Raw genomic sequence first — 25,335 nt, 5'->3', positions numbered from 1 at the left:
GACCTCAGTCTTTGATCGCTGACTCAGTCTTTAATCATGGCCGCCCAGACGCCATTTAACACCAGATTAACACACGACTGACGCCATCCATCAACTCTACTCATCCATTACACTGTGTGTCTGTTTCTTCTAACCCTCTTTAAGCAGCCTCCCTCCATCATCTATCATCCCTCTCTTCCTCTGTCTATTCATCCCTCTGTGTTTTCTAAAGCCTCGTCTCTGTTTTTACATCTGAGTCTGCGGTGGGTTTCTGATTAACACACACAGTAGCTGAAGTTTCCATGACCTCCTTCAAATAAAAGAGGAGCTGTTTCTTTTATGTCCTTCTCTGTCTGTGTCACTCGTTCTTTTTATAACCTCACGCTCCCCTCTGTCTCTCCTGCCTTCTTTCAGCGCAGTTACACCAAACTCCATTCAGAAAACGACATATTTTAGAAATCAAAATCAGTCAAACGATGAGTTTTTAACCTCGCAACTCTCTTTCTCTGTCAGTGGCTTCATAAAAACAGAACAACACTGCTTGATATTAAAGCAGACAGACATTTTTTGGCCACTTAAAGGGAGCGGAAACCAGCTGTTAACACGACGCCAGCGTATCATCAGCGTACAGTCGATACAGTGACTTGCAGACGTAGATGTGGCGCCACATGAGCATCCACTTTGAGTCGTGTTTCTATCTACCTGGCAAACGTAGAAAAAAAATCATTATAAGAATAATATATAATGAGAACGGTGGGAGTGAACCAAAACAGGAAAGCTGAGGGCCATAAAATCAAAACGATGAGCTGAAAGACGCTAAAATGTCAAAATATTTAGATTTTTCCGCTGTGGTAAAAAAAAAAGTGGCAGCTTTAAACATCAATCTTGCGATGCTAGTTTTTGTCTTTATGCTGCTTTAATGTTCTTTTCAAAACAAAAGACATGATGATGTCCATCAGTACCTGAGAAGCTGTCTTTGTCCATGGCCAGCAGGTCTCTGGCCTGGTACAGGTAGCAGCGCAGGTGGTAGCGAGTCCCACCTACACACAAAAACACACACATCATCATCGTACTTGGAGACAGGAAGATAACGGAGACAGTGTGTGTTGTGTCGTGTCTTACGGTCAAAGAAACAGGAAATGGTCGGTCTGTTGACTCCGAACGTGGTCGTGACCGACTTGTCGTCGTTCTTGTCCTCTATACTGCTCTGTTGGAGGAAGAGGAAGAGGAGGCCGAGAAGATGAAGGTCACACTCAGAAAGAAAGGAACTTGAAGCACAAGTATCACACTCTCCTCCTGCATGGCCTTCAAAATAAAAGGCCGTCTTAATTTAAGGGTTCTGTGTGTCCAAGAGTACGTGGTATGTTTTGTTTATGTTCGGTCTTGGTTTGGACCCTTTAGTTTCACTGTTACATATAATTATATTTTTGTTTTCAACTTTGTGGCAAAAGTGTTTCAACATGACATCGTCTCAACACACAAAGCCGGCGTCATAAAGAAAAGGGTTTCCCCACTTTGGCGATGAACTTTGAGATTAACTGGAACTGGAACTAGACTGTGAGCCGGACCGGATCACCTAACATCAGAGTTGGACGACACTGAAGATCTTCTGGCTGATTGGGATCAAATCCCTGCAGCCAGGTTAGAAACATCTTGTGAAAAGTTGGAGGTCGTTATTAATGCAGATAATGCCCATGGATTTGTTTTGAGACACTCATCACATTTGGGTGGAACACTCAGGTGTCTGCATACTTTTGGCCACATAGTGTATCTTCAATGCCATTATTATTATTTGTCGTATTTGTTTCTCTCTCACCAGAGAACACTCCAGGGCAAAGATGGCTGCCGGCCCCGTCTTCTCCAGCGGCTCCATGCGACACCTCCACCTGCGCCTCCTGAAGCTGTCCGTCTTCCTCGGCTTCAGGTGGAACCTCCAGCCGAACAGCGAGGCGTACTCCCAGCCCTCCCTCTCCGTCTCGTCAGGACGCTGCTGTGATCACACACACACACACACACACACTCCACTGTGAACTTCTGTGTGTTGCAGCTGCTCTCTTGCTCATTTGTGCAGCTACGCCGCCATCTAGTGGCTGGAGGAGGAAACTTCAGCTGTTGAAGTGATTCAGATTAATTCAGATTAGAATCCAGGTTTAAGGCTCGTCTGCTAGTCTGTGTCTCTTCCTACCTTCCTGAGAGCGTCCATCTTCTGCTGGTCTCGGCGTCTCAGTCGGATCCATCGTCTCCTTCGGTTGGTGTGGTACATCTTCTCCGCCGGCACCCACGACTTTGGGCGTCGGTCTGGAGGGATGGTGATGCCGTACTCCCAGCCTGGACACACACAGAACAAGACTTATTAGTTTTTAATTTAGCTTTTATTGCTGAAGGGTGTGTTTCTTTTGTGTGTGTGTGTGTGCACCTTGATCATCCACAGCCCTGTTGAGATCTTCGCTCCACTCCACCTCGTCCCAAGCCCAACCCGGAGGACACTCCACCTCGTCCTTCGGCACCGCTTTCTCCCCATTCTGACACGCACACATTTATTCAATGAGTGAAACCATAAAAGCTACAGAAACACACACACGTGCAGTATTTACACACTCGTACCACGTCGGTGTAACCCTCGGGCATGCCGATCCACTGTCCGCCAGGTAACCTCATCTGGTTTTCAAACACTTCCTCTGTGAAGGTCATGTGACCGGCGTCCACGTCGAACAGCAGCCTGAAGGTTTTCATCGCAGACACGTACAAAACACATGAATACATACAACAATTATCTATAGTAGTTAGTTATGGCATTAAATAAATGTTAGAAAATGATTATTGTCCCCTGCAGGCTTCTGTAGGTTCGTTGTAGCCAGGTGATTCTGGTCTGGGAGAGGATATAGAAACAATTTTTGACTAGTAAACTGACAAAAATGCAGTTTGAAGATGTGGAAGATGTTTGCAAACAGAAGAAAACAAGACACATAAATGTAACAATGTTTAAAAAATGCTGTGAGGGGAAATTTGAAAGTTAATCTGACTGAGGAATCTAGAAAAAGTCGGCGACATATTCAGCTGTAAGCTTGAGGAATGAAAATGCATTTTAAAATAGGATCATTTCAGGGAGTTTTGCAGCAAGTCTTGCAAAAATATGGATATTAGTGGATAAAATAGCACCCAAAAAAGAGCTAATGTGCCTTTAATCAGTTCTAGGAGGCACGAAATGCCGGAGAAATACTGAAAATGCAGTTTGAAGAGATGAAATATGTTAGAAAACAGAAAAAAACAAGATAGATCAAAAAAATAAGACACAGTGAGTGGTGGAGATTTGAAAACAAAACTGGTTGAAGAATTTAAACTGGTGACTCCATCTATAGCTTCAAAAATAAAAAAAACATTAAAAAAAATATAATTTAAGGCGTTATTTGCCAGTTTGTAGTTGAAAAATATGAATTTTACTGGATAAAATTTTACCAAAAGGGCTAACGTTCAGAAACATACTTGAATCAGCAGCTTCTAACAAAAGATAAATGGTCAAGAGTTTGAAAAAGCGACTGACAGAGTGACACTTACGTCTTCTCGGGGCTGATGAACCAGTCTCCGGACCAGTTCCAGCCAGGTGAGGGTTTGAAGCTCTCTTTGGGCAGCTTCACTCTGCCGGTGACGTCACTGAACTTGGGGTAAGTCAAACCTGTAGTTCCCCAGCTGCCCACCAGGGCGAGTCGGGTCTGGTTCTCATACTGCCGAGAGAGATTCGGGTCATTTGGGACACTTACAGCCTTTATGTAAAGCCTTTATACATTTATAAACTCAGGCGTACACAGAGAAAAGGGCAGGAAAGAGACAAAGGCAGGAAGTGGAAAGTCCCAGCAAGTCACATGACGATGAATCCTACAAAATAAAACAGGAAGCATAGAAACTGAAAACCAAAATCACTACGATATAAGGTTTTTTTTAAACATCAACAATTTAATGAACGTTAATTTAACTGAAGTACAATATTCAACATGAATGAGCTTCTGTTAGCTTAATCAGCTAGCTACAGCTGCTACAATCTGCTAGCGACGGTCATAATTCAGCCGACATTCAGCCCACTGTTTCAGAAATGATTGGGAATATTGGTGGTAAATCTGTCACCATTGTCTTTGTAAAGGACAGCTTTACAGGCTTAGCAACAGTAACCAAGGGGGGTGGAGCTTATCGAACACCAGCGGCAGCCATCTTACCGTCTCAGCAAACACCGACAGTTTCCCTTCGGCGTACTCGTTGAATTGTTTGGCGTCAGCAGCCAATCCGAACCAGACCTTGACCCTCAGCTGACCGGGAAGTTTGGCCTCTCCGCCGCTGCCCTGCGGGTACTGGACGACGCAGACAAGCAGTCAGGAAAGCTTCATGTCAGGAGGCGATGTGCATGTTTTCTATGAGTGTGCTTGTGCGTTTACTTTGAGGAAGACGGTCTGCAGCTGTCCGCAGTGTTTCCCACAATGCTGCTGGGAGAAGATGACGGTGTGCGCTGGGATGCGGTGGTACGCCACCCTGCGGTCGCCCTGCAGCATCCAGATCACGATGTCTGGGAGGCTGTTCTGAGGCTGGCCGACAGAGAAGATTCACATTAGTCTTTTTTTTCTTCCTCTCATGGTCGTATAATATAAATCGTCAGTTATTTGTTAATCATCAGTGGTACGACAAACCTCCTCAGCCATGGTCCTGAGCCTGCTGGCCCAGTCCTCGGCCTGCTCCATCACGGTGGACAGCTCCGTCGCTGGTCCGTGTTTGAGAGCGAGCGCCGCCGAAACAATCTGCTGAAGGTGGAGAACACGGATGTGCCTCAACGAGCGGTCCAGAGGAGTCGCGCACTGCCAGTGGTCGAGAGAGGGCAGCTCTTCACTGGAGGAAGAAGTAAAGTAAAGTAAGTGAACAGAAGTGCAGTGTAGATGTTCAGTCTGAAGCGCCGTATAAAACACCTTGACGATGACATTACACAGTGTGTTTACCTGCAGTCTGTGATGACCTGATCCAACAGCTCCACCACTCGCATCTCCACCTCCTCCAGATCGCTGCCTGCCTTCACCTCCAGCTGCACCCGCTGCATGTTCGCCTCCTGAACGCACACACAGACACGATCAGTTGGTAAATCCTCTATAGTCGCTTTAAGATTGGACCAACCAAGTGTCAACACCCACCAGTCTCTCTATGACAGCCAGCAGCATGTTGAGAGCCTCGATCCTCGGTTTGATGTCCTCCCACTCTGAAGACAGAACCACCACCGGCTTCACGTTTCCCCACGGGAGGTAGTAGTAGTGACAACCTGGAGCACACACACAGACGACAACGACACAATCAGTTTCCTTCCAATCGGCCTTATTGACAGGACTCTACCTTCGACCTACCGTCAAACACAGCCCGGCTGAACTGGGTGGTGGAGGCCAGAGGGAGGCAGGTGTAGTCGAACTTGTTGCCGTAGTTACCGATGCTGACCTCGAACTGGATGGCGTCGTCGACGTCCTGGAGGAGCGTGGCCGAGTAAAACGCCACGAAGAGGGAGAACTTCCTCTTCCTGAGAAACTTCTGTTAGATGGAGAAAACAGATTGAGGAAGAGAAACAGATGGATGATACCTTTATATCTGTGTGTTCGTATCCTCCTCCCTCTCACCTCCACCACCAGCAGGTCGTCTGATAGGATGTCTTCAGTTTTCTGCTCCGGCTTGTCCATCAGTTTTGTAGTCAACTCCAGTAAAACTCGACCTCGGTACGCCACGCCCTCCCCCTGACAGACAGAGGAAGATCTTTAAAAGCTGCTGTATTAATCAATAAAATACACCGAAGAACAACCCCAAGATGCATTGAGGCCACATTTGAGACAAGTTTTGGATGGATGCTAACTTCCAATTATTGTCCAACTTTAATTTAAGCTGATGATTGATTGTATTTAAAGGTTAAGAACAAGTGTTGCGTTACTTTTCCAATGTTCAGCACTTCGTGAGGATCGTTGAAGGCGGTGAACTCCCTGGGGCTGCCGTACAGGTTGACAAAACATGGACCGAACGTAGGCAGGAAACCCAGAGTGTCATCAACTGCAATGACACAACAGATTTCATTACAAACGGGGCAGTGTGGAGTGACGAAAATGAAGAAAAAGATTGATTGATTAGCTGATGAAATGATGAAAATGATTTGCACTTGACATGATATAGATTCAGAGAGTTTGATCAGAATTAAGATGGAAACAGAAGAAAGTATACGTCACAAAAACGAAGTGAAACAGTTGAGTAGACTGAAGCTGTTTCACAGAAAATAAGAGAGGATGGTGGACGTACTGCCAGAGTGGACGCTCCGTGGAGACAAGTCATCTGAATGCGTAGAGAGGAAGGATGGTTCAGAGTCAGAAAAGAAAGAGACGTCTTTGAACGCAACTCAAACCACTAACACACCGCTAAACTAAAGTCAGTCGGCTTGTTCGTGAAGTAAATCACTTGAAACAAGATAAAGCTAAATCGTTCATAGTTTTTGGTGACAAAGGGAAGGAAAGTGTTTGTTATTTGTAGGAGGGGAGATGCAGGAAACACTTTTATTTTGAAAGATGCTAGGACAAGACCAGTTTGAGGCACTCCGAGGACTGAAAACTCAAGCAATGTCAATGTTCAGCACACAAATATAACCAAGTTAGTCTTCATGCATGTCACTGTCCATGCTTTGTTATGTCCACAGACACAGATCCATCTGGTGGTTCAAGTTCTCACACAGGACTTCAGAGCTAATTCTGAAAAACACCTTATTTTTCTCACACTGTCCTCATGCAGCACCTCTATTCGCCCTCTGTTTTAGCTCCTGTCTCTTTAAGGCGCCCCTTCGGAAAAAAAAGCCCAGCGTGCTCTGATTGGTCAGCTCTCACAGGCCTGAGCAGGCACCGCCCACCGTGTTTCTACTTTGGCTCTGTCCATATTTTTACAGCCACGGCTGTGCTGGGGGCGTGGCTGAGGGCGGTGACGTATGGTCATGACATCACAATGTTACAGAAGTCCCGACGGCTCCTTTAAAGGCAGTTTCTTACCACAGACTGTGTACATTTCTCCGTGGATTGAACGTTTTGATACTTAGACAGCATTTTTAGAGCAAATAGAGCTGTTTTATAATAAAAAATGAAATTATTCACCATTTTTCATGAATACATCAGCCGTTTTTTTCAATAGCTTCCAGGTCATTTGACCCATTCACTCAAAATCAATGCAGAAATGTCTTCCTATACTGGTTGAATGTTTTTAAGATAATTTTACTGAACCAAACCAGACAAGACGAGACAAGTATAAACACTCCGGTGCAGTCAAAGCCAGCCAATTCCAGTCTAAACCAGTCTTAACCAAACGGGTCGGACACAGTCCAGCTGAGACCAGTTTCGACTAGTTACTCACCATCTATCTCTCCACCGGGGGCCGAGATCTTGGACATACAGAGGTGGGTGGTGCCGATGACGTCATTGTGACTGGCTCTGTCCCTGGAATAAGGAAGTAAGAGGAGAAGCCAGAGCGCTTACACGTGCTTTTAAAGCCAAATGAAGACATAAATCAAAGTATTTTAAAATAAAATAGAGATAAAATAAATTCAATAGCTGCATTGTGCATCAAAATGTGTACTCGCTCTCGGAGTCATAACTCACTCAAATCTGAACACATAGACATGAAACACATATTTATAGATTCAGTACAACTTACACTTCTAGAGAATGCCAGTATCCCTTATATCTATTGTGAATTAATGTTCATAAATCCCCCATAAATAATCGCAAAAAGACGCTCCTTACAACTTGAACTTGCCTTAAAATTATCACATTTTTAGGTTATATTCAGTTTTAAAGCACTCCAGTGATAGTCGTCTGTACATTCATGGATACATTGCGAAGAGGAGGTGTTAATAGCTAATTCGGCATACTTTTAATGGTGCCAATTGGCCAAAATGTAAATAAACACAGGCTTAAAACACAGAGATCAAGTTGTAGCCCACAGCTTAACACAGTTGTCTTGATCTTGTATAATAGGGATTTGACTTGAAGGGGGCATTTGTAAGACATTAAAAAACTAAAGAACTTAAAATTACCAACAGAATGTGAGAAACATCAGTTTTGTAATGTATTGTATTTTTAGTTAGCATGCTAACCAGCTAGCCCCAGGGATCCAAGGCTCCTGCGCTAGCAGTGTGAGCTTACAGTGTGGGCAAACTCGAGTCAGCTAATAAGCTTCACGGCTAACTGAGCTAACTAGGTAGCTACAGGTAGCTGTAGGTTATATATGAGCAAAGATTCACCAGTCCAGGATTCTGATCCTCATCTTCTCACACATGGAGGGAAACTGGGAGGGAAAAAGAAAGCGTAGACTGTATAAACATCGGTGCACATATGTTGTGTGTTTGCCTTGTTTGTTTGTGTGTCTCACCCTAATGGGCATGCTCAGACTCTGGTTCCACTGTGGATTGGCGTTCTTCTCCAGAATCTTAGTGCAGACCTGAAAAAAGAAAGAAAATCCAATTAAATTATTATTTAAGGTCGGGGTTTGGGGTAAAATATTATAGTAGGATACTCACAGTTTTTCCTGCGAAGTGGATCTCCACCAGAGGATCCACCAGGTTCTTCCTGTTGCTGTCGAACCCCAGAATCTGCCTCATCCCGTCCATGAAGGCGTCGTCCACTGCAGACAGAGAACGAGGAATTAGAAATCCTTCAAAGCGGATGAATTAACATTAAACAAACACTGATGAGGACCGACTCTGTGGCAGGTCTTCCGCTCTGAAGATCCTCAGGTTGAATGTGGCTCCTCTCAGAGACAGACCGGCCGGTCTCAGCAGGTTTCCTTCGATGTCTTCTTTGTCCTCCACACAGTCACGTCTGTCAGCCTGGAAGACACACAGATACAAATACAAACATAAATTAATGCTTGAATAAACATCCTGCGTTCATAAGCATAAGACACATAATCATAAGACGATCTTCTGCACAATAAAAACTTTTACTTTCGATACTGTGAAGTATTTTTGCTCATAAAAACTTATGTACTTCAGGAATTATACTTACTTGTCCTCAAATTGGGGTGTAATCTGTAGTTTTTCAAACTTCAGCTGTATTTACTCTCACCTGTAGCACTTTGAATGCTAACATGCTAGCAGGCTAACAGTAGAATGTTGCAGTAACATGTAAAACTCATGTTAAAATGCTAATATTTAGCATGTACTGGTCAACACCTTATGTTAGCATGCAAACAATGTTAGCAGAGCAACATGCTAACATTGCTAAGATGTAAACTAGCATATTGGTGCAAAATGCATGCTTTATATTAGCATTAATTACAATGTACAGCTTTTAACTGAAGTTTTGAATTTCAGCTGAGGACCTCCATCTTGTTTTTTCCCAGTACAAGACCGACACGAGAACAAATAGGCTTTCATCATCATAACGCTGTTTCACACTCACCGGCGGCTCGTCTCCGGCTGCCAGAACCAACAGGCTGACCTTCAGGTAACCTTTGACCCCAGCAGAGAGGTCGTCGGGGTCACACAGCAGCAGCCATTTCCTCAAGAAGCAGTGTCCTGAAGAGAGGAAGGTGGAGGGGTTAAACTGAGAAACTTCAGATTAAATGATAATATCATGCTACATTTTTGTTTTCAAGAGTTACTCACAAATTTTAAATTATCAAGGTTAGTATTGATATAAGTTAATTTGTAATTTGGTTGATCTTTGGTGACACTTTGGTGTTTACTCACTGTGCTCATTGTAGACGGTGCCCACATCCAGCTGTAAAAAAGGATATTCACATTTAAGTCCTGTATTTAAGTATAGTATTTCCATTTTATACAACTTTGTACTTCTACTCTACTACATCTCAGAGGCAAATGTAGTACTTTTTACTCCACTACATTTGTCTGACTAGGTACTATTCATATTACACTTTTTGAAAACCATATATGTCCAATTTATACACGTGATTTTTTCTGATATATTGAAGGGTGAAGTATTTGTTTACATTTTGAGAAAATTCCCCTGCTTCTTAAACTAAAAAAAACGATTTTATGTGTTTCCAAAATGTGGTAATAGCTCTTTTCCTTAATAAAAAGGATCTGGATACTTCTACCATCACTGTCTGTGTCCAGTCAGGTGCATTAAAGTCAGAGCTGAGATGGAGGTTTACCTTAAATTCACCGATCACAGCGTCAGTTCTGAGCGAGCGAGAGTCACACACCTGACAGGAAGAGAGAGAGATTTAACATTTAATCAACTTAAAGTGTAAACAACAAGAAAAAAACATTGTGTCGTGGCAAAGTATCAGACTCACGGTGATGAAGATGGGTTCATCAAACAGGTCTGATGGAGTCTCAAAGAAGTTCATGAAGAACGTCTGTCGAGAGGAAAACACTCGAGTTGTTATATTCACTGTTTCAGGCAAATTATTTACACTTTGGATAAATTCTGGTCAACAAAAGATATTTTGTTTCAAAATGTGTTGATACACTTCCCAAAGATGTGATTATCTCTGATGTCTATCATGAATTAAATCACAAATCCACCGCTAAATAACTGGCAAGAAGGAGCTCCTTGTAACTCCAGAACCTGCCTTAGAAACCTAACGTTTTTAAGTTTCCTCCAGCCTCAAAGTCCAGCAGTGATAGTTGTCTGTACATCCATGTGTCCATTGCAAACAGGAAGTGCTGATAGCTAATTCGACATACTTTTTAATGGTTATGTTAACAAACAAAATGTTTGTATACCTCGTCAAACACCGGGTTGTTGCCCTTCCTGATGCGAGTCCTCTTGGTCTGCCCGGATAGCGTCACCTTGACGACGGGCTTGATGTTGATGCCTGGCAACTGACGGCCCTCGATGACGCGCACACGAACCTGAACCGGGAGACATTTTTTATGACCTTCAGCAACTTCTTCATGACAAAGTGTGAACAAATAAAAACTTGAAATGTTTTAAAAAACACTTTATTATCTGCAAAAATAATGACGAACAGACCAGGTAACAATGATTTCAAAGGTCTGTGTCTTGTCCTTCATGTATTATCTTGCTGCTTTCTGTGGTTTTGTGACTGTAATAAAGTTCTGTCTTGTGTTTCTGGTGTAATTCCACCAAATCACCACATGGTGGCACTGTGAGCGTAAACAACAAGCAGCAGTCTGCTTTCTCTCAGTACAAATCATTCCTGAAGCACACTGCACCTGTAGGTCCTGAGGTTTGTTGGGCAGCGGTTTGTGCTGACTGCTCGCTCCTCTCCTCCTCTTCCTCAGCCCTCCGTGGGTGTTGTGGGACGGCGGGGAGCGTTTAGGTGTCTGGGCGGTGGGGGACTCCTGGCCCGTGGGCCCCTGAGGGCCGACGATGACCATGGAGCGCCCGTCGTCTGGACCCTGGTCCTCCGCGGGCTCCAGCATCATCATACTCTCTGTGTCCTCCTCGCCCAGAGTGTCCAGAGAAATCACTGCAGACAGATTGACAGGAAGTAGTCCCAGGAGTAAATACGGAACACAAATATAAGACATGGATTTATTAAGTAAATGAGAGACGATATTACTTGTGACAGTGTCCAGCTCTACACTGGGGTTGTTATGAGGCACAGATTCAGGCTGGTGAGGAGGCAGGAAGACTGGAGCCAGTCCTGGAGGAGGGATGTAGGAAACCTGCAGGGTCAGCGTGGCCTGGTGGAGACAGAAATGATGGTTTCCATGTTTTTTTTATTTCATTTTTTTTTATTAAACTGTTGTTTTCGGTTGGAAAGGTTTAATTCACTGCAATCACGGTTCATTAGCTGCATTTACTTGGACAATAAGTCTTTAACCAGATTAAAATCAGGCTGATTAAAGATTTCAACTTGACCCAAGACAATTAATCGGTTAAATAACTTATTTTTCCGCCCACTGTGAAGCCTCTAATCTGCCGGAAACATTATAGCAGTTGATTAAGCAGGAAGTTCTTGTTAAATTGGCAGACGCGTAAATGAGAAAGTTTCAACTTTTATTGCCATTTCACCACAAACACTCGAAACGTATTAAGTTTTCATGTCTTGAATTTATTCGCCAGGAAGTTTGAGGATTTATTGTGCAGAGGTTGCAGCAGCAGTAATGTACTGCAGGGTGTGTGGAGCAGTAAAAGGTGTAGTCTTCTGCAGTTTCCTTTAACAGGAAAAAGCAACTTCAGTGATAAGCTCTAATGTGTCTGTAAACAAAGATATCAGCATCCGTGTACAGCAGCTACATTACCTGGCTCTAATCAGGCTTGTAATTACATTCAGGTACCGCACATTGTTCCTACACACTTGATGTTGTCTGGAAACAAACATTTAAAAACATCCCAAAATATTTCCGCATACAGTCATGTAAATGTTATTAACAAATTAATGGTGTTTCAGCTCCAACTTTATGTTGTGGATTGTGTTTCTTTGCTTTGTAGATTGTATGAAAAATGACTGTATACATCACACACACATTGTACCGCCTGTAGCTAATATAAACACACCAACCGTGTGCGTGCGTGTGTGTGACATCAATCAGAGAGGAAGACTTTGTTTTGGGTTCAGGAAATGAGGATGGAAACACAACTCTGATTCATCTGCCGCTAAAAAAACGAAGATGTCTGCAACACTGACTGTTACCTGCTCGAGGCTTTTCTACATTTAGACGACGTGACCATTGAGTCTTCAGTTTAATTTACTTTACAGCAAGCATCTTCACAGGTTCAAGTCGTTTGCAAATACTTTTTATGCAATTAAAGTATAAATAATCTCAAATTCAAAGGAATAAATAGAGACGTACGGCTGTTATTCTCCTCTGACTGAGGAAACTCTCTCTTTATTTTTAGATCCAGACAGGAAACTCAGAGTGATTAATGACTTGTGATTGCTTCATGATACAATGAGGCTGTACGTTAATCTGTGTGTGTGTGTGTTCGTGCTCACCCCTGTGTTGTTTCTCTTGGTGTCCAGCAGGGAGACGGTGAAGGAGCCCGCCAGGTTAGGAGAGTTGAGCACGTCTCTGAGAGAGAGCCGGCATTCCCCCAGAAACCTGAGCAGACACACGGACGACTTCAAATGTCTTTGCAAACCGAAAATGTGTGTTTTTCTTAGTAGTTACAGAGGCAGTGAGATGATGACAGACGACATCTTAAAATGAAAACACAAAACTCAATATCATATTAATTTATTTATCAGGAAATTTTGTTTTGTGTGGGAGCAAACCACAGCACCAGGAGCAAACCACAGCACCCGGGGTAAACCACAGCACCCAGGGTAAACCACAGCACTAGGAGCAAACCACAGCACCAGGAGCAAACCACAGCACCAGGAGCAAACCACAACACCAGGAGAAAACCACAGCACCAGGAGAAAACCACAGCACCAGGAGAAAACCACAGCACCAGGGGTAAACCACAGCACCAGGAGTGAACCACAGCACCAGGAGTAAACCACAGCACCAGGAGCAAACCACAACACCAGGAGCAAACTACGGCACCAGGAGCAAACCACAACACCAGGAGCAAACCACAGCACCAGGAGCGAACCACAGCACCCGGGGTAAACCACAGCACCCGGGGTAAACCACAACACCAGGAGCAAACCACAGCACCAGGAGCAAACCACAGCACCCGGGGTAAACCACAGCTCCCGGGGTAAACCACAACACCCGGGGTAAACCACAGCACCAGGAGCAAACCACAGCACCCGGGGTAAACCACAGCACCCAGGGTAAACCCACATCATCACAGTAAGAAAATCAGACTCAACACGCCCAGTGCCTATAAACAGCCGACGAGTGGCTTTTGTCCAATCAGGTGCAGCCAACAAGGTTTTTGCCGTTGGCTTTTTGACGAGGTGTGATGCTAACATCCAGGTTAGCCTACAAAAATACGTCTTCCCTACACCCCATAATACTGTAAGTGTGAACATAAGAAAACTAAAAAAAACATTATCATTATCGATAAAATACTGAGGATAACTTATTTGTTCGTATGTTCAAATTAATTAAGCGCCACAATATTTATGATTAATGTTTCTGTTAAAAATAATCAGAACTGATAAAACATGGTAGTTAGATTAGCGTAGCCTTCGATGAAGAGGTCACGCTCGGGTCTGAATGTACCATGAGAGGCTGAGGAACGGATCAATAAATTAATCAACACTTCAGTCGGTGAATTGGTGGAAATATGAGTGAATAAATACTCGACGATCACAATGAGAGGATGACCTGAGTCTTTCATGCCTGCCCCTTTTTTTCCCCTCTGAGGGAACTCCAACACGCCTGACGACTTGATGAAGCGGAACGATCCAAAAATAACCATCTGAAGGGGTGTTTTCATAAAACAAACAACTCTGAACTATGGACCACACCCCCGTCTGTACCCAGAGTTTGGTCCAATCCATCTACCAAGTCTAAGTCTGAAATACCTCAGTCCTTATCTCAGTTCCTGTACTCTGATCTATGGGAAGGTGCAAATATAGAAAGAATGTAAGTACTCTCACACTTTACATTTCTCAGTCGATAACGCAGTAACGTAATGAGTTACTTTTTAAGTAACGTTACCCAACACTGGTGACGAGGTACTATATGCAACAGGCTGCGACTATCCATCCACATTGGGCCTGGGCAACAAATCAATGTATCGTTAAAGTGATATGAGACTTTATATCGTGTTATATTTTAGATATCGTTATATTGTGATAATGATTTCTCAAAAATCTCACTGTATTGATATTTGTGAAAGTACCAGTACTCATCATTACAATATTGTTGCAATATACTGTAGATATTGAGGTACTTGGTCAAAAATATTGTGACTTTGTTATTCTGTTGTGTTTTTAAGTCCTGACCTGTTTCTCCCCATCTTTTCATGGTCTTTGACGACACAGTGCAGCTCTGCTCCAGAGTCCAGAGGAATCCCCTTCAGATCCCATTCAAAACCCTGACGGGACCAGGACAGGAAACAATGAACATGGGTAGAAATAATTAACGATGAACGAATGATGAATTTGAGTTTCGTCTACAGGTCGTACCTCGTTCCAAACAGGGTTAGGGTTGTTCTTGATGACCTTCGTCTTCTTCTTAGACCCTGAAGAATATGGAGAAACAGGAACGTTAAGAGTTAGCCCACCAAACAGACAGTTGAGTTACCTTAATGTTAGCAAACCGTTCTGTAGCTAACTAGCCACAAGTTAGTTAGCCTTCAGTAGCTAGCTAACATGTCTTAACACTTTGTATTGTTTGCTACTTTGCCTCCTCCTGGCGAGCTAGCCAGGAGGAGGCAAAGTAGCAAACAATACATGTAAGCTAACAATCACTCAACATGTTAGTTATTGTTCGCTAAGATGCTAACAGGGTGTTCAATCAATATTTATACCAATACTGATCTGGGGAATACACAGTTTTTCAAATAAAATGAAAATAAAATGTGTTTTAATTTAGACAAACCCCTACATGACTCAGCTAGAAGAATATTTTGCAACCGCTTGATCTTTAACAAACACACACACCCAAAATACTGGGCTATATTTGCTCAATTGGTGTGTGTGTGTGTGTGTGTGTGTGTGTGTGTTTGTGTTATCTCTCTGTAGCTTCCTGTTACATGGAGCTCTGAGCTCTGATTTCCTGTCTGCCGGGCACTCTGACAGGAAGTGGCACGCAAGACGAACCAATAAATTGCCAGGATTCACCAGCAGCCACTTAAGGACCCTCGTCATCACACAACAAACACACACATGCCCACGAGAGTATGACGTGAATGATCACATTGGTCACAACAATCACGATTTCCATTTGGTTTTCTTGAAAAGGAGGAATCGAGGGAGACGCACACACAGGTTGAGATGTTCTTTCCAGATGAAAGGAAACAGAGACAATGACTATTGTCTGAATTTAGAAGCTGCTCATTAATTTCCAGGGAATGACCGAGGAGCCTGGAATAGATCAACAAGGGTCTGCAGCAGTGCTGGCAGCTCTGTGAGCCTCAGGCGAAGTGGTACTTTGAGCTACATGCTAACACAATGTGTGTGACAAAATTAACATTTTGATGTGTAGCAGTTATTTTTACCACGTTCACCATCAGAACTTAGTATATTAGCATGCTAACATATAAACACAAAGTATATCTGAGGCTGTTGGACATAAATACATTAAGATGAGACTTTATTGCTCAACAGTTGTCAGCAACGAGAAAACAGTGATTCAGCAACAGATAAAAAAGACAAAAGACAAGATAAAATGGAATAACAGAAAAATTGTGAACAAGGTGTGTGGTAACATACAAGAAAGTATATAAATATAAATGCACAAGATTGGTTTATAATGAACGGACTAAAGTTGTTAAGTTACATCTTGTACATATCATAATATGTAACATGTAACATAAAAGTAACGTAGTAATTTTAGCTTTTAAACCAAACTCCAACAATACCTTTAGGTTTATTTTGTCATTTTGGGAGTTGCTGACAGTCGTTTTGATTTGAAGGTGCGTTTGAAAAGTTTATGTTGTTTCTCAGCACTGAAACACCAATAAATATATTAATTCATGGACTAAAATTGTGAACAAACATTCATGATTTCATGGTCGATATAAGATAAATGGTTGATAAATTGAATTATATGTTGCAGGACATATTTGTGTATAAATGATATATATATTTCTATGTTTATTTATTTATGTATTCATAAGTTCTGATTTAATAAGGAAGCCTATACTGAATTATTAACTAATGATTAATGGAGAGGAGGTAAAATTAAAACACAACCTAGAAATCCTGACGCTCAACTCTGGTTAGCCAAAAATCAGTAGTGGTGCACAAACATGATGCATTCCTTCCACTGATCCATAGGTTTGTTGATTAACACACACACACACACACACACACACACACACACACACATTCTTTCTCTCCTCACACACACCCACAAAATGGTTGTTTGCCTTCCTGTTTTCCCCACAGTCATCACCCAAAGTGAGAACACACACACACACACACATACACACACACACACACACACACACACACACACTCACACACACACTCATACACACACACACACACACACACACATTTTCCAAAGCAACTACACCCACACAAATACCTACGTAAGTGTACCTCCGTTCTTGGAAGATATCTTAAAAAACACCTCCACCCTTCCACACAGGGGTCGAGAGGGCATGTTGTATTTGTGTGTGTGTGTGTGTGTGTGTGTGTGTGTGTGTGTGTGTGTGTGTGTGTGTGTGTGTGTCCCAAGAGCCGGTATCAGAGCTTGCATCTCAGAGACAGGAAGTGGCACAGCGTTTACTTCCTGGCTGGTTCAGCCTGGCACAGTTTCTGTCATGAGCCGAATATAGAACAAACTGTGACCCACAGGGCTGCGAAGTACGGGTGGGAAAGCTAAGTTTAGACAGGGACTGTGTGTGTGTGTGTGTGTGTGTGTGTGTGTGTGTGTGTGTGTCTGTGTGTGTCTGTGTGTGTGTGTGTTGATGTATTCGTGGCCATTTCAGAAGGATATAAAATGTTTTTTTTGCTGGATCCCACTTTAAAAAACACATTTTTTTCTTGTATATTTGAAGTTTAAGGTGAATGCTAAGTGGGATCCCAAACAATAATGGTCACACTTCATTTTATTTTATTTTTATCACGGTAAGTAGGTGGAAATTACCAATCAAACACATTTGTTCATCTTTAAAATGAACCCCATGTTGCCACAACTATTACCTCGACGTCTGTAAAGCAGCCAGAAGTCCACTTCCTAAATCTTCTTGGACACCTTTTTGTTCGCGTTATCACTTGTTCAACAAGTCAAATGTCTTCAGGAGTTAATACCCGGGCTTGTGGAGCAACAGAATACATGTACCATACCAAAAAAAGGTAACTGTATTCAGGTAAAGTTACAGAAAAGTGATGTAATTAGATTACAGAAACATTCAGTAAAAAAAAAAGGGGGATTACTAACATCATTTGTAAATACTGTGTATACTCTGGTCTTTTTACAGTAACCCTGTGTCTGATTCTGTGTCCAGGCTATAATTAGCAGACGCAGGACCGGGGCTGAAGTCGCAGCGCCGCCAGTTCTTTATTTCTGGTTTTGACGGGGAACAACACTCATCGCTCCAATAACAACACTTAGGCCGGACGTCCTGCCCTCGGCACACGCAAACAGAAGCACATGTTGTCACATTTGATCACATATACACATGTTCCACTGCCAACACCTGCAGAAAACACAGGCACAACAAAGTCATCAAAACGTTCGCGAGCAGCACAACAGGGAGGCAAAACACCACGTGGTCCAAACAATCCAGACCGTCCTTGCAAAAATAACCAAAAATGACGATAATAAGCCAAAATCAAACTCAGACTGAAGCTTAAAAACTGATCTTTGTTGCAAAAGTCTGTCCCACCGTCTTACTTTCTATGGAAATGTTGGTAAAACACACAATTGTTAAGAATTGTGTCTCCCTGTGTGTCTTCTCTCTCTCCTCCCACAGCTTCCTCGCTTCTTTATCATCAGCTGTGATTTCTATAAATGGACATGGTGTCTGTTTTCTGGAGGGGAGGAACCTCACTCTCTCTCTCGGCTCTGAATTCCTGAAGTTGTTGCATCACAGAAAAACTTCAGACTTCACAACTTTTCCTCTTTAGACTACATCACTGTCAATTTTACGGTCATCTCTGGGTCACCCTAAACACTTCAGGTGGTGTTTGGTTTGGGATATCTGCACTATAGTTCAATAATTCAATTTATTTTGTGCCTCCTGCTCCTTTAAAGGAGTTTAGAGGTGGAGGACATGTGTGTGATGGCACCAGGAAACAGTGCGAGGACAAAGGCAGGAAGTGAACAGAGCTCACCTCATTAAGGAGGCAAGACGCTCACAACAACAGAGTGATGGAAAACAGACCAGGTAGCCAAGTCACCTTCATCGTACATGTGTCACCTCGCCTGAGACGTTCATCTTGGTCTGTAGTGCTGCGGGACCCGACGCACTTGAGACCTCCTAAAGATTCGACTTGAGTTTAGACATTCAAGTCTCAAGCTATTTGACTTTGTTGTCCCAGAATGATTAAATCGGACTCGATAACTTCTCTTTTGGCGCTTAAAATTTCATTCACGTGGGAAAAAAAGCAACCAACTCTGCAAACGTCGCGTTCACATAACGTTGTTTTCATTTCGCGTGTTTAAATTTAAGTTTACATGTTGAGTAGACGAGGGAAGGTAAAACTGTCCAGTTCACATGTGACATTATTTTATTTTCACATAGTTTTCTAGAAGAAACTGAACCTGAGAATCTTAACATTTACGATATGAAGGAGGTAATAATATAAAGCTGTTCTCAGAGGAAAATAAGGTCCCAGAACACTGTTTGAAGCTAGAAAAGGTGGCAGGGTCCGCCACATATAAACAAAGTAAAACAGTATAAATTGTGTTGTCCTTTAAGGTCAGTTTGTTCATTCAGTCATGAAAACAAAGAGTTTGTTTATTTAGTTTGTTTTAGCAGAAAAATAATCAGTAATCTTCTGATTAACATTTCTACATACTGCACCTTTAAGTTCACATGTGAAAATAGTGAATGGCGTGAAAAAGGGATGTGAAAGAGCTGCCTTGTGTTTGGTTTCCTGAATCTCCCAGAATCCTCTTACCTCTGAAGATGACGCCAGCCAGCGGGTCAGAGTGTCTCAGGTTGTTGGCTCGCTGAAGAACGCAACGCAACATGGCTGAAAACCTCAGCAGAGACCAGCCGAGTCCTGAAACCTGCGACGCTCAACGAACCGGCTCAGAGAGGAGGCAGGTGAGTCCGTTCACCAGGTGAGGAGGGTCGGTTACATGGCCCTGAGAGCTCTGATGACGATAACAACCAGTGACCCAGGTCCACCAGAGACCAACGGGAGGTGACGAAGGAGAACGTGGGAAAGGAAAAAATGGTATCCAACCAACTCTTTCAGAAACTCAAATCAAATTCAAGAGCTTTTTTTTTTTAAAGGATTGTCGGTATCTTAAGTCCCAGCATCACAAAAAGAAAACGAAAAACAAATTATCCAGAGATTGTTCCCCACAGCATCAATCTGTGTCTGAAACTACAAAATAAAAGCTCTTTTTCTTAACGAAGCCGACTTCTTTCTCTTTCTGCCTCCGTCCAACACGCTCGGAGGGAAAGAGGGCAACAGGCGAGCATGCTGGGAACAGACACACACCTCACATCCAGAGGAAATCTCAACATTTCCTGTTCTCTTTTCCTCTCTTGTCTCCTGGCTGTTTCCATATCTTCGCCCACATCTTTGCCTCTCCATTCGCCTCGACGTTCCCTGTCGCCCTCCACCTCTTTCTGTCCTCTAATCCTTTTATCTTATTCGGTTGATCTTTGTTTGTGTACTTTATTTCAATCTGGTGTTGTCGGTAAATCATCAGAGTTTGACCCCGAAAACACCCTGAACTTTAAATCCTATTTTTGTGGGGGGAGAAAAACCTAAAATCTCAAAAACCTATAAAACTACAACAAAAAACTTTAAAATCTACAAAAACCTAGAAAAAACAATGAAAACGACCAGAAAAACCTATAAATCTACAATAAACTATATAAAAAATATATAAAACTACAAAAAACTATTTTAAAAAACAATGAAAACGACCAGAAAAACCTATAAATCTACAAAAAACTATATAAAAACTATATAAAACTACAAAAACTAAAAAAACTAAAAAAAAATTAGAAAAACAATGAAAACGACCAGAAAAACCTATAAATCTACAAAATAAACTATATGAAAACTCTGTAGACTACAAAAAGCTCAATAAAACTACAAAAAACTACCAAAACTCCTCTATAAAACTATAAAAACTCTTTAAAAACCTCAATAAAAACTATTTAAAACTAAAAGAAAATTGAAAAATTACAAAAATGTGCATTGTTACCTTAATTGTTACATTAATACAGAAGAACTGATGCTTATTTTAAAGATCAGTCTGCTACAGCTGTGATTGCCTCGAAAGCTTACAGGAAGGATGTGAGCTCAGGGATGCAGGACCCCTTGGACAAATTCAAGGACTTTTTCAAGGGCTCTCAAGGTTTCATGTGGTGAAGTTAGGGATCAGAAATGGTCTCGTTTAGTCGTAAGAAATGACTTTTTCAAAAGGATCGTTAAGGTTTTGTGTTTCATTAGAGAAAGAAGTTTTTCTTCACACTGAGAGAGAGAAACTTTGAAGTGTCTCATTTAAAAACAATTGAATTGAACACAGAAATGCACGAGCCAATCAACAGGAGGCTCTGATGCCACACTCAGCTGCACATGTGCACAGTGAGAGAGCGCCACCTGCAGACCTACATGACAGCACACACACACTCGTGCTCTCTGTGCCGGTGTTTCTCCTTTCTGTGTGGTAATGAAGTGTGTTTTATTGTTGGTAATCTAGTTTTATAACAGTCTTCTGTGGCCTTCTTCTGAGAGGTCGTGCAGTTTTTTCATCATGTGGAAACCCAAAAGTTGTTTCCTATTAATGGTGCAAAATATGAGCAAGCATACATTCAGTTTATTCACACTGACTCAACGTGATAGAGAAGCTTTGCATCAAACGTGACTCGTTATATTGAACTGATTTAACGTAATTAAAGCTGTTTCTTCTCCCGTCATGTGAAGCCACATGACGGGAGAAGAGTCCCTGATGTCGCACTGATCACATATTGATTAAAGTCTATTTTTCATGGTTGCACCACGTTACACACATTATACAGTAACGCAGCTGATATGTGAGGATCATAAAGTCTTGTGATTGTGACGAGTTTATAATAAAAGGTTCAGAGAGTTTGTTCAGATATACGTTTGAAGACAATTAGCTTCGGTCTCATCTGAGCTTCAGGCTTTATAACTGATTATCTCCGCTGAAGGTTCATCATGACCTCATTAACACACGAGTCTGTTTTCCTGCCTGACTTACGGGAACATACTTCATGCGGATTACGTGCTCTGATGCTTCACATCATGTGAAGGACGTGCTGGTTTGATGCTGATGAAAATATGTTTACTGTTGTTGAACTCTGGACTTTTAGTACAGTCGACTGTACGTTACGTCTCCAGGGAATAACAGTTTGTGTCGCAGCGTTTCATCGAGAGGTTTAAAGTTATTTACAGATGAAGAATTCAAAGGAACACTTTTTGTTTATGTGTTTTTATTTTCCTGTTAAACTTCTACGTCTAAATCAATTTAATAAAAGCAAATGTAGCACTGTGTGAACACAAAATATGACATTTTCAGTGTGTTAACTTGAGGTTAAAGCCAATAAAAGCCAATAAAACATAAGTTTCAGGAGGAGAATTCGTCATACTTAAAGCAACTTTATCGACATTTTCACATCAACAACACAATCAACGACTGTGTGTGGTTACAGCGCTGAAGGAGTCGCTTGTAGTGACGAACTCGCAGAGAATTATCACCGACACGAAGCATTTTAGCCTCTTTTAGCTCATTGTTTTCGCCGTCCAACAATCCAAGAGCGAAAAGTAAAACAAAGTACGAACCGGAGCAACGCGATGAATCAGGAAGCGAAGGCGTAAAGGCAAAAACTCTGACTTAAGTACACAGGGGTTGATTAACTAATGAGACAGAGAAACATGGCAGGAAAAGAGACAAAGAGAGGAAGTGGAAGTGGAAGAATGATGCATGAGGAGAGAACTACAAAATAAAACTGAAAATAACTAAAACTTAAACCCTGATAATTTCATTAAAATAAGCACTGCTTAACCGACAGTTTGCTACCAAACAGCAGAGATACGCAATCAGAGAGCCGCTGGTAAACACAGTCGAGCGTTTAGCAGCTAAAGAGTGGTGGAGACCAAAATCGGAGCTTAAAATGAATGAATATCTGACTTTCATTCATCAGGTGGACACAAACCAACTCCTAATGAATGAAAATGTTGCTGGATGTGTAAAAAGGCAACCAAAATAACCATTAATGCAGGTTTAAATGAGAAATTTATTGAAACGATTCACTCGTTTCCTATTTTAATGCCTGTGGTTTGTATTCTTGTCCGTGTAGACCTCTCTGAAACAAGATTTAGACCATTAATAAATCCCCTTTATTCCATATTTGCAATGATGAAGCAAGTTCTGCCAGAGAGAACCAATCAATTATAAACATAATTCAATTCAATCAGGTTGTGCAGCTCTATCACACTAACCATGATGAGGAGCATGATGAGGCAATTTCAGGATGACACTCAACCAGAGCCACGGTAGCAAACTACATTTAGAAACAAAAAAACCACATTAGATTGTCTTCCTTGTTTGCCTTTCGAGATCTTTCTTCTCTAACAGCCTTTAAATGTAATGAACTCTGAACGGTAGAAATGATGCAGCAGTTTTGCAGAGCAGACACAGCGGAGGCAGCTTCCAGCCGACGAGCTGAATATCAGATATCAGCCTGCGAGGGGAGGCCGACAAAACCCGCAGATGATATTCAGCCTGGTCTGTGATGCCGTCGTGAAACTGAACAGCAGCGATGGAGGCTGCAGGAGAAACGTCTCTGCTGTGCCCATTGTTATTTATTTGAAGTATCAGGAGTGTAATAATGTATCTATAACTGATCTGACTGGTGTGACAGATTCATTTTATTCCAGTCCAGATTTTAACCTGCTGGTGTGTGTGTGTGTGTGTGTGTGTGTGTGTGTGTGTGTGTGTGTGTGTGTGTGTGTGTGTGTGTGTGCAGGCCCTGCTCCATATTACACAGGGAAACTTTTGTGCAGCAAAATGTGTCACAAGTTCATGACACACTTATCTTGAGTTTGGAAACTTAGCTCGGTCTCTTCTTCACACACACACTGAGCTCTACTGTACTCTACTGTAAGCCGTCACAGTCTCACTGAAATACTGAGGAAGAATAACAAAAGAGAGACGACAAAGGAAAGAAAGGTGGAAGGATATATAGATACAGAGACTAAAAAACAGGCCTTCTGTAGAAGCATTACAACAGCGTCGTCATCTCCAACAATCCCGTCAGACCTGGATGATTCATACAAATCTGTAGAGGATGATATTTAAGACTATACATCCAATCAAAGGCAGGTTCAACTTGGCTGTGAATCATCTCAGGGACACAGAAAGAGGGATTTTCTATGCTACAGACGAAAACTAAGAGTCGATGACTAGCAGCTTTGAGAGGCTGTCATTCAGCACAGAGATACTTTAGAGCTAAAAGGCTAACATTAGCAAGACAATGCTTGCATGATGATCTCTACTTGGATACAATGCATGTTCGATTTTTGTTTTGCCAAATGTTGGCATGCTAACATTTGCCGATTAACGCAAAGTATTGGGCTTATTTAAAATTTGACCGTTGATGGCACGAGAGGAAAAGACAATGGATCATAACAGTTTTTACAGTTCACCCTGAGGGGGACTTGAATGCAACATATTTCATTGCAGCTAATCCCAACAGCCTTTAAGAGGTTTCAATCAAAGCTACAAATGAGTACATCTTCACTCAACAAGTAAAGACTCTGACCAGCGCTACAGGGACAGTCAGGTGATCACCAAAGAAATTATAGTTCATCTTCCGAAGAACATGAAAATACAAACATCTTATTCCATTTCATTGGTAGATGTTTAGATTTTTCCCTGGATATGTGACGACTTTGACTAGTTTGTGGGGATTTTTGAAGGGAGTCCGGAGCTGATCTAAACATACTCATGCGGAGAGATTCGATCTCAATGAGCACATTAAAAATACAAGATATAAACGCAAAGGCAACATCTGATCATTCAATCATCTGATGACGTATCCAGACTCATTTTGTGGTGGTGAAGTGAGGCCCCCCTGACAGATGGAGGGCCCCAAAGGATAAACTGAGAGAAAGGCGGTTACTATAAACACATCCATGCTTCATTGGAGGCACATACACCTCCTCATAACTTCTCTGTTTTAGCTGCTGTTCCCTCCATCATCACCTCCTCTCGTCTCTCTCTATCTCTGCCCCACCCCGACACACTGGAAGCCATGAAAGTAATCCCATAATAACCTCAGCTGTTAGAGAGAGACGGAGGGGGGGGTGAGTTCAACGTTTCTGTGGACATCATCTTCATGTTTTATTCCCAGGTTCACCAGCCCTACCTTCATAGGTGACGGTGCAGTAGGAGTCACTGACGTCATCGTCCGGCGTTTGCAGACGCTCTGCGCACAGAATGAACACACGCAGCATGGCTCACACACACACACACACACACACACACACACACACACAGCAGAGGTCTGTCAAATCCCACCGACAGACAGCGTTAGGTCCATATATGGGCGTCAGTTCATCCAAAAAATATCCTTAAAATGAGCAGAGATCCAGAACGGTGCTTAGGAGAGAGAGAAAAAAGTGGACGAGAGACACAGAGGACGAGTA

General features: G+C 42.3%; 1 protein-coding gene across 1 annotated transcript in view; it reads right to left on the bottom strand.

Moving 5' to 3' along the window:
- Window positions 1–25,335, bottom strand: part of dysf (dysferlin, limb girdle muscular dystrophy 2B (autosomal recessive)) — a 73,495-nt gene extending 48,160 nt beyond the window's left edge. The window contains exons 1-31 of the mRNA XM_073474519.1: window positions 25,056–25,335; window positions 14,986–15,041; window positions 14,803–14,894; window positions 12,895–13,000; window positions 11,515–11,638; window positions 11,165–11,421; window positions 10,712–10,840; window positions 10,279–10,341; window positions 10,135–10,185; window positions 9,710–9,740; window positions 9,420–9,535; window positions 8,719–8,845; window positions 8,537–8,640; window positions 8,389–8,457; window positions 8,261–8,304; window positions 7,372–7,454; window positions 5,921–6,036; window positions 5,616–5,729; window positions 5,352–5,529; window positions 5,145–5,269; window positions 4,956–5,062; window positions 4,653–4,848; window positions 4,404–4,550; window positions 4,188–4,319; window positions 3,535–3,701; window positions 2,584–2,698; window positions 2,396–2,501; window positions 2,165–2,307; window positions 1,796–1,969; window positions 1,102–1,186; window positions 942–1,019 (exon numbers count right to left, since the gene is read on the bottom strand). Coding sequence (XP_073330620.1) covers window positions 942–1,019; window positions 1,102–1,186; window positions 1,796–1,969; window positions 2,165–2,307; window positions 2,396–2,501; window positions 2,584–2,698; window positions 3,535–3,701; window positions 4,188–4,319; window positions 4,404–4,550; window positions 4,653–4,848; window positions 4,956–5,062; window positions 5,145–5,269; window positions 5,352–5,529; window positions 5,616–5,729; window positions 5,921–6,036; window positions 7,372–7,454; window positions 8,261–8,304; window positions 8,389–8,457; window positions 8,537–8,640; window positions 8,719–8,845; window positions 9,420–9,535; window positions 9,710–9,740; window positions 10,135–10,185; window positions 10,279–10,341; window positions 10,712–10,840; window positions 11,165–11,421; window positions 11,515–11,638; window positions 12,895–13,000; window positions 14,803–14,894; window positions 14,986–15,041; window positions 25,056–25,143 — 3,523 coding nt within the window. The 5' untranslated portion in view covers window positions 25,144–25,335. The remainder of the gene's footprint in view (window positions 1–941; window positions 1,020–1,101; window positions 1,187–1,795; window positions 1,970–2,164; window positions 2,308–2,395; window positions 2,502–2,583; window positions 2,699–3,534; window positions 3,702–4,187; window positions 4,320–4,403; window positions 4,551–4,652; window positions 4,849–4,955; window positions 5,063–5,144; window positions 5,270–5,351; window positions 5,530–5,615; window positions 5,730–5,920; window positions 6,037–7,371; window positions 7,455–8,260; window positions 8,305–8,388; window positions 8,458–8,536; window positions 8,641–8,718; window positions 8,846–9,419; window positions 9,536–9,709; window positions 9,741–10,134; window positions 10,186–10,278; window positions 10,342–10,711; window positions 10,841–11,164; window positions 11,422–11,514; window positions 11,639–12,894; window positions 13,001–14,802; window positions 14,895–14,985; window positions 15,042–25,055) is intronic.

This window comes from Pagrus major, chromosome 10, assembly GCF_040436345.1.
Source record: "Pagrus major chromosome 10, Pma_NU_1.0".
NCBI lineage: Eukaryota > Metazoa > Chordata > Actinopteri > Spariformes > Sparidae > Pagrus > Pagrus major.
Note: the sequence above shows the minus strand (reverse complement) of the source record. Positions and strands in the feature narration are given on the sequence as shown.